The sequence below is a fragment of the Rhinichthys klamathensis genome, unplaced genomic scaffold (genome assembly GCF_029890125.1).
Source record: "Rhinichthys klamathensis goyatoka isolate OS25496 unplaced genomic scaffold, OSU_Roscu_1.1 h1tg000585l_1, whole genome shotgun sequence".
Lineage (NCBI taxonomy): Eukaryota > Metazoa > Chordata > Actinopteri > Cypriniformes > Leuciscidae > Rhinichthys > Rhinichthys klamathensis.
In genome coordinates, this window is record NW_026607045.1 from 75 (window position 1) to 10,147 (window position 10,073).

Genomic DNA, 10,073 nt, shown 5'->3' on the forward strand with positions numbered 1-10,073 from the left:
CATCCATCCATCCATCCATCATCTAGCTATTCATCAGTACTTTTCATCTATCTTTATAACCATCCATCCATTCTTCTAGCTATTCATCAGTACTTTTCATCCATCCATCCATCCATCCATCCATTCATCCATCCATCTAGCTATTCATCAGTACTTTTCATCTATCTTTCTAACCATCCATCCATTCGTCTAGCTATTCATCAGTACTTTTCCATCTCTGCTGTGGCTCATGTTCCATCCATCCATCCATCCATCCATCCATCCATCCATCCATCCATCCATCCATCCATCCATCCATCCATCCATCCATCCATCCATCCATCCAGCCATCCAGCCATCCATCCATCCATCCATCCATCCATCCAAAAATAATCTAACAACTAAGTCCCATTTGGATATCATCTGTACCTTTTATGTCAGGTTTCTTATTGAGCACTACATCCATCATTTATTTATGGTGTTTTTTTAACATTTCATGTTTGTGTTTCTCTGCAGTCTTTCATCAACGGTCTGTTACCTGGTGATGAGTATGATGTCCCTCCTCTGCGTCACTCCCCTCCCCTTTTGGACCACAACCAGAGGTGAGTGACACGCGCACACACACACACACACACACACACACACACACACACACACACACACACACACACACACACACACACACACACACACACACACACACACACACACACACACACACACACACAGACACACACACAGACACACACACAGACACACACACAGACACACACACACACACACACACACAGATGTGCCACTCCCATCCCTGGAGCCCTGCTGCGGCTCTTGTTCTTTGTGTCCATGTAGATCATTATCACTGTAAAGCAGATCAATCGGTCTCTCTTTATTCTGAAGGGAGCCTCACCAAACAAACAACTGTGTTTACCCTACCCAATTCACTCATATTGTCTTCATATGATTACAAATTACCTGTTTACCGCTCTTGAGCACTGTTTTTCTGTGGACTTGCTGATCTCATTGTGATGCCAATCCAGAGCATCTTTTCCTGCTTTGCTCATTGATCTGCTTTTGTGATGTTTAATGACTAAATTATTATTTTCTCGCAAGTGGTTTTTTGGTGAAAAGACAAAAAGATCATGTGGACTTAATTAATGTGTTAATGTGATCCAGGGATTGTGTGCACAGGCTGCATCCTGTATATCTCTAGAGGTCTGACAGAACAACACACACACACACACAGCAATGTTTGGACACATGTGCACCAATTATGCAAGAGCACCAGGATCCGGAGAGCATGTGCTCTTTAAACAAACATAAAGAGACACACACACACACACACGCACACACACACACACTAGGGCTGTCAATCTTCCTCTATAATACTATTCGAATTCCATTCCTTATTTTATTTAATATTCGAATAATATTCGAATATTAAATGCTCAAATTCATCCTATTATTAATATTTACGACATTACTCAGGCTTATGGATCGCCAATGCCACTATAGCATGTGGTTGTTGTTACACGTTCTGTCCACTAGAGGGACATCTAACATTACAATAAACATTTTATTCGTGCTGAATATGGTTGAAGCGCTACCGATGGTTTTCGGCTAATATCTCTGCTAAAACACCACCAAAAATTCTGAAACTTATATCGTTCTTTTCAGTTCGACTAGGCGGTTCCAACGAGTTCGGTGCTCGCCAAATCCGTTGAGTTTTCACCGAGATATTTGCGCTTCACGGGCGCTTTTTTACGTTGTTGAACATTTACCATTTTTGACAGTATTGTTATGATGATACAGCGTGGATAACGTGCACAATTGTGTTACGATTCAAAAACTTTATTGTTCATCAGACGAAACAAAAGCATTTCATTTTCACATGTGTGTAAGCCAAGGTGGCGAGAAAGGCAAGTAGCCTGGGCTTTTATTTTCCCAAATCGTCGAACGCCGGCTTGTATTTGAGACAGGCGTCTATATGAGACAGGCCTTTATAATTTAGTGTTGAGATGTTTTTCATTGATGCCTAGAGTCTCTAATCTCTAAAAATATCCAAATGCTCCACGTGAAACTTCCGACCTTTTACTAGTATTGTGTCAATTGATTTTGATTAATATGCGCGAGGGAGAGAGGCCAAGACAGCGCTCGTGTTTGAAGACGTGAGAGTGCGCGCGCGCGGCCGGGGCTCTCTCTCTCTCTGCTCGTTATGCGCCCTGTCAGGCGCAGCAGTCATTCTAGTCTACATCGATCAAAAAAGGCTTTCGCGGGACAAACATTTGCGTTGGCGACCGCCAAAAAGCAGACGATCGCACGGGTTTTAGAGGATTAAATACAACCTGAAACTAAAAAACAGACCCGGCCTCTATTTGAGACCGGCCTTTATTTACCCAAACCTGCAGCCACACCAGGCGTAAAAGAGACGGCGTCTATTTGGGACTCGGCTATTATTTGAAGTTTTACGGTATAAAATTAAAAAAAATATATACATAAAAAAACAATATTCGAATAGTAACTTCAGCATTCGAATAGTATTGATTTTTTTAATATTCGAATTATATTCGAATTTCGGAATTCGTTCCAACAGCCCTAACACACACACACACACACACACACACACACACACACACACACACACATTACAGTGATGGACTTCCTGTGGGGCTTTTGAGGGAATTAAGCAGAACCAGCCTATGAGAGGTAGCACTCCAAGCAGCAAGCCATATTTCCTCTTCTGTCACAAACACTTATGCTCTTTCTTTCCCTTATATTGTGCTATGGGTGTTGAATTTTTGTCGTTATTATTATTATTATTAGGTAGTCAAGAATAGTGGCGAACTTAGTTGCACCGTTTGTACTACAGACATGAACGATACCTCACATTATGCTGCTTGTTCAGGAAAGATGTGCTGTGATAAGAGATTGGATTTTTACCTGGCTAATGATAAAGTTGACTTTTGCATTTAGAAACTGGAAAGCAACACAAATTATACAACCCTATAGAAGCATGTTAAAAACTGCTCAGAACACCTTATCAACTCCAGTACATGTTGCTAATGTGTTATTTTAGATGTTGCTTTGCAGTTTCTCAATGCAAAAGTAAAAAAAAACAACTGTTACTTAGGTGTTCTAAATACTGTCAATATGTTGATATGGAGTGGTATGTTGCTTGCTATACAGTAGATAGTGTTCTAAAACATTGAATGCATAGCAGCATACTAAAAACTACTCAGTACATTGTTATTGCTAAGTTTTTCTGCTTATTGTTGATACGTTGCTATAAAGTTGGTAAAGAGTGGTTTTCAGTATGTTAGTATACAGCAATTACCGTATACAGATAGTGTTCTAGAAACACAATGAACACCTTAGCAGACTACTTTTTACACTATGCTGTTTCAGAATTTTGCCATAGGGTTGATAAAATGTTCTTAAAAAAAAACGCACTGCATAGAAATGCCCTGACTCTACTATAACACCCATAGCACCCTAGCACTAGTCATTGGTTTGGTTGTCAATGTTAATGGCTTCATTCATGCAACACTGTTCTGCTCCTCTCAGCAGTTCCTGCTACAAGAAAAACTGTGTTTCTGTCACCGCTTTGACAAATGAAACCGAGTGGTTCTGGAAACCACAATGGCTGTTGTTTAGAGCCCTGAAGAATAGTGTTGTGTGTCTATGTGGTGTATCTGTCCATACAGCTGCGTCAGTAGTGTTTATAGAGGCTAAGATTACTGTATTGTGTGTGTGTGTGTGTGTATATATATTCTCAGCATATATATATATATATAGCGGAGCGGAGAATATATATATATATATATATATATATATATATATATATATATATACACTCACCGGCCACTTTATTAGGTACCCCATGCTAGTAACGGGTTGGACCCCCTTTTGCCTTCAGAACTGCCTCAATTCTTCGTGGCATAGATTCAACAAGGTGCTGGAAGCATTCCTCAGGGAGTTTGGTCCATATTGACATGATGGCATCACACAGTTGCCGCAGATTTGTCGGCTGCACATCCATGATGCGAATCTCCCGTTCCACCACATCCCAAGGATGCTCTATTGGGTTGAGATCTGGTGACTGTGGAGGCCATTTTAGTACAGTGAACTCATTGTCATGTTCAAGAAACCAATTTGAAATGATTAGAGCTTTGTGACATGGTGGAAGTAGCCATCAGAGGATGGGTACATGGTGGCCATAAAGGGATGGACATGGTCAGAAACAATGCTCAGGTAGGCCGTGGCATTTAAACGATGCCCAATTGGCACTAAGGGGCCTAAAGTGTGCCAGGAAAACATCCCCCACACCATTACACCACCACCACCAGCCTGCACAGTGGTAACAAGGCATGATGGTTCCATGTTCTCATTCTGTTTACGCCAAATTCTGACTCTAACATCTGAATGTCTCAACAGAAATCGAGACTCATCAGACCAGGCAACATTTTTCCAGTCTTCAACTGTTCAATTTTGGTGAGCTCTTGCAAATTGTAGCCTCTTTTTCCTATTTGTAGTGGAGATGAGTGGTACCCGGTGGAGTCTTCTGCTGTTGTAGCCCATCCGCCTCAAGGTTGTGCGTGTTGTGGCTTCACAAATGCTTTGCTGCATACCTCGGTTGTAACGAGTGGTTATTTCAGTCACTGTTGCCCTTCTATCAGCTCGAACCAGTCTGGCCATTCTCCTCTGACCTCTGGCATCAACAAGGCATTTCCGCCCACAGAACTGCCGCTCACTGGATGTTTTTTCTTTTTCGGACCATTCTCTGTAAACCCTAGAGATGGTTGTGCGTGAAAATCCCAGTAGATTAGCAGTTTCTGAAATACTCAGACCAGCCCTTCTGGCACCAACAATCATGCCACGTTCAAAGTCACTCAAATCACCTTTCTTCCCCATACTGATGCTCGGTTTGAACTGCAGGAGATTGTCTTGACCATGTCTACATGCCTAAATGCACTGAGTTGCCGCCATGTGATTGGCTGCTTAGAAATTAAGTGTTAACGAGCAGTTGGACAGGTGTACCTAATAAAGTGGCCGGTGAGTGTATATATATATATATATATATATATATATATATATATATATATATATATATATATATATTCTCTGCTGGCTCCGGGCACACTGGATTCTTTGTGATGAGCATCACACACATCAACATACGTTTACTCTACAGAAACACAAACACACCACTGACTTGGAACGGTTGAGAGCACTTTCCACCTCCTCAAAGAGAGCAAAACTTGTGAACCTGTCATCTCCCTCTCACTCTCATAGGTGTTTTTACACTGCTATGGTTGGCTTCTATTAAACACTTGGCAAATGTACATCCATAAACACTCTCTTGATGTCTTGGAAACAAGGAACATTTCGAAACACTTGAAAAAGATCTTTCAATGAATCGCTTCATCATCACAGGGAGATGAAGTGCCTAAAGCGCCCTCTAATGGTGCATTGCGGTGGCAGTTAAAGTTTGCCTGGAAAACCGCCCAACGTATCCCAGCAAGAGCTAGTTAACCTCTCTCCCCCCCTCAGTGGTGCCAGCCTGTTTAAATATTGGACGTCTTTGCCTACTTCAGCTCAGCCTTGGAGTCTTAGTTAGAGCATTACGTGATTAAACTGGCTAATCTCGCAGCGACCAGCTCACACACTGAAGAGTGCTTGTTTTAATGAGTCAGCATGAAGGCGGAGAACATCGTCCAAATCTCCCGTCAAAGAGCCTTTTTCCACGAGTGCCGTGGCATCACTTATAATGCTGTCATCTATGTAAATATTTACGTATTGTTATTCCACAATTTGCTGTAATTTGGGAGCACATGAGATGGGTTTTTTTTTTGTGCATATTTGTTAATGCAATAGTTCATATTTGGAGTTAGGGAGTTGTTCGGCTTTGTATCAAACTTTCCATGGTACATACATGAATCATGTCTCAAATCATGCAGTTTGAGTGAAGGTCTGCTCCCACAAACTTGCATTGAAGGAGGGAATTAGTCCTATATAAAGACCAAAATATCATAGTCTAAAAACACTCTAGCAACCACAAAGCAACATGCTCAAATCTGCTCAGTACATTGCTATGATGTGGCTTAAGTGTTCGGAGTATTTTTAATACGTTAAAGAGTGTGGGATCTTTTTACACCTAGCAATCATCTGGAGCACCATATCAACCATTTTGAATGCCCAAGCCACTCACAACTTCCCTAACATTGTGGCAACTACTTTTGCAATGCATTAGGCGAACACGTAAAAATCACGTGTGAAAAACAAAAATGTTGGGCTGAATGCTGTTGCTGTGGTCATTGAACCTTATCTGTGTGCCTGAAGCACCGTGGGAGTGCGTGGTTGTGCCTGTACATGTTGTGTAATAAGTTTTGTGTGATCTACAGACACACCAAGCCCTTCACAAGCCACCGGAGTCTGACGGAGAGAGTGGAGGACGAGTATCAGATTCCATCCTCGCATCCCGTCTGTATCACACAGCCACCCGTCTGCATCCCCTTCCGCATCCCCAACAGGTAAACACACACACGATAGTGAAACAATGACTGTTTTATTGACGTCCCGTCTGCATTTTAATGTGTTTTCTTTTCATAAAGGACTTTAGAAAACGGCTTGTCGGATCTCTCCACAGAATTAAAGAAACATAAACCTCCAGAGCATGGTGAGAGAGCACACACATATACAGAAAATACACACATAGTGTCTCTCATTTGTCATCTTCATTTTCAGCTTGAACATCTTTTAGTGTGATTGTTGGAGTTTGTGTGTGTTTGGTAGCAACGGGGACTAAAGTATACATTTTTCAATGTGGTGGCCAGTGGTTGTTGAAGTCAGTTGTGGCTGACATGGCTAACTCACTAAGAGGTTGAGGCCATTTTTAGGTCAGTATAACTCTGTTGTGTTCCTCAGGTGGGTTTGACTCTGGTTCATTGATTTCGGGTGTGGCTCACACCACACAGTGCCCCCTCCACAACAGGACGCCCTCAGACTACGACATTCTACTGCCCCCTCAAGGTAGCCGTTGGCACAGCGCCTCAATCTGATTGGTTGCCTGATTAGCAGAATGTTCAGTGGTGTTCATTTGTTGGTTTCTTCTTTTACTATTGCACTAGGTTAGAGCTGCGAACACCAATGCAGTCCTTATTCATTATTGAGTCACTAAATCTGATTATTAGCTTATATTATATGAGCTGTTTGATGTAGTTAAGGTGTGTTTGTGTGGTGCTTCTATTCAGATACTTCTTTTTACATTCATTCACCTTCACTTCCATAAATTTTTGATGTTAATATAATTTTATTATGATTTTAGCTTGTTTGTTTTTATATAGACAGATTCACGAAGACATCAATTTGCCTTTGTTTAATTCATAGTCATACAGTACTACTGTCATAAACTTACGGGAATACAATTGCTTGGTAACTAAAATCCATTCTTTTGGCCATATAATTAAAACCATAATGCAGTTTCCCAAAATAAAGACTTGTTTCTCAAAAATATAAACTCTATTTCTGTTTCAAGTAAGGTAAGGGGTTGGTAATTATCCATGTCTACAATTATTTGATCAAAAATACAGTGTTGTGAAATTACTACAATTTAAAATATACTTTTTCTTTTTTAATATATTTTAAAATGTAATTTATTCCTATGTTAGCAAAGCTGAATTTTCAGCATTATTACTCCAGTCTTCAGAAATCCTTCTAATATGCTGATTTGCTGCTCAAGAAACCATTTTTTTTCAGAATTCTTTGATAAATAGAAAGTTAAAAAAACAACATTTATTTAATGTAGAAATCTTTTGCATCAGTGTAAACATATTTACTAAATAAACTTATTTCATTTAATGCATCCTTGCTGTATTTTTTCAAAACGAACAACAAAAATTCAGAACGCGTTCAATTCGTGGCTGAATGATATTTTAGCTCCATCTGTTGGTGAGAAGAGGAACTGCTGAGGCATGTAGAAAGACTCGACCACTCTCTCTTTCTCTCGGTTCTCCCAGCGTCTCCAATGGAAGACCCGTTCAACTCTCTTCCTCCGTCCCAGCCTCCTCCTCCTCCCCCCATCAGAAACAGTTTCACAGAACCCTCGTCCTCCTCACCCTACCCCAGACCTGCCCGCCCCTCGTCTGGACACGACCACTTTCTGCTCAGCCCAGGTGAGGCCAAATCCCACACATCTGTGACTATTAATGTAGTATAAATGTCAAATACTGCTGTATTTGGGGTTGTATTGGTGTCTAATTATCAGTGTGATTCACAGACACGTTCATAGACACATTGATTAACTCGGCTCCTAATCCCCCCGTGCGGAGACTAACCGGAGACAACATGAAGAAGCCGTTCAGGGCTCCTCAAGACTACGATCAACTGCCGCCCACCTCAGGTACTACTCATTGTATAAGGGCTGTTATAAATCAAATAGTTTTGGTCTGGGATGCTGATTGGTCAATACAGAGTTTAAAGGAATAGTTCACTTCAAAATGAAAATGCTGTCATCATTTACTCACCCCTAAGTCGTTCCAAACCTGTATGAATTTCTTTCTTCTGCTGAACAGTTGATGTACCCCATTGACTTCCATAGTATTTGTTTTCCTATTATGGAAGTCAATGGAGTCCATCAACTGTCTGTTTACTGACATTCTTCAAAATATCTTCCTTTGTGTTCAGCAGAAGAAAGGAAATCATACAGGTTTGAATGACATTTCAGTGACAGTTTGTGTCCTTAATATTTTTTTATTTATATTAATACTGTATGCTACTGTTCAAAAGTTTTGGTCAATTTTTAAAGATATTTTTTATTTAGCAAGGATGCATTAAATTGACCAAAAGTGACAATAAAGACATTTATAATATTACAAAACTTTCTATTTTAAATAAATGTTTTTTTAAAAACTGTATTCATCAAAGAATTCTTAAAAAAAAAAAAAAAAACTATCATGGTATATCACATATAAACAAACCAGCTTTGCCATTACAGGCAAATAAATACATCAATTATATAAAAATAAAATGCATAAAAAATACAAATAAATGCATAAATTACATTTTAAAACTTATTCAAACAAAATACAGACACAGAAATTTGTTCTTTTAAATTGTTATATTTCACATCAACATTACTGTTTTTACTGTATTCTTGGTCAAATAAATGCAACCTTGGTGAGCATATGAGACTTATTTGAAAAACAAATAAAAATACACTGATTTTATGATGTATTGTTGTTATATTCACAATAAGGCTCAACCTTTCATACCCTGTAGTTTAATATTATGAGCTGGAAAAAAAATGAAACAACATTGCTAACACTTCCAGAATGATCCAAAAACATACCTGTAATTCTTGATAAAACAGCTGTGAGCACTGTCTGTTGTTTTGAATACATAATAGCTTTGCAGGTTTATTAAATGAAGCCATTAGCCATCGAGATGAATGTGCTCAATGAATTATTAATTATTAGCCTGTAATGGGTTTTTAATGCGTTCCTAGTCTTTTTAGTCGGCCTGCTACCATCCACTCTCAATGGCCCATTTTGACTAAACACTCTTTGTTTCCTGTTTACAGTGGCCGTAGATTGCTTCAGGGCACCTGAGAGACCTCCTAAACCACTTCCCAGGATCTTCCCGCCAGACATCCACAGAAGACCGCACGAATCGTCCCGGGAGAATGTAGACGCCAAGATCGCCAAGCTGATGGGCGAGGGCTACTCATTCGAAGATGTGAAACGAGCGCTGATGATCGCGCAGAACAAAGTGGACGTGGCACGGAACATTTTGCGGGAGTTTGCGCTAGTCGCCCCCAGGCAGGGCCCGTAACCCACGCTGATAAAATTTCAAACTACGACTGACTTTTGAGTGTACAAACCGCAGGCTGTCTTCCGCTTGCTTTCGTTTAGCGCACCCGGCAAACAAGACGAAAATGTGCTTTTTTCGCCAAAAGGATTGTTGCGTTTGTAACGACAGGATCCTATGAAAAAAAAAGCCTTGTGTTTACAGTGACGTGGCTTATCTGCAGTACTCAGGTCATCGTCATTACAGCTCGGGATGTTCAAGAGTGGAATTGAAATCGAATTTTTCATATTTGG

The 10,073-nt window shown here is 40.2% G+C and overlaps 1 protein-coding gene across 1 annotated transcript; it reads left to right on the forward strand.

The window, feature by feature from the left end:
• Positions 1 to 433: 433 nt before the first annotated feature.
• On the forward strand, positions 434 to 10,073 carry LOC130075556 (E3 ubiquitin-protein ligase CBL-B-like; the record flags this gene model as incomplete). Its single annotated transcript, XM_056240201.1, has 7 exons — positions 434 to 581; positions 6,378 to 6,506; positions 6,588 to 6,652; positions 6,901 to 7,005; positions 7,992 to 8,147; positions 8,252 to 8,374; positions 9,554 to 10,073. Coding segments are annotated over 7 exons (977 nt in total), but the record flags the coding sequence as incomplete, so codon positions are not given.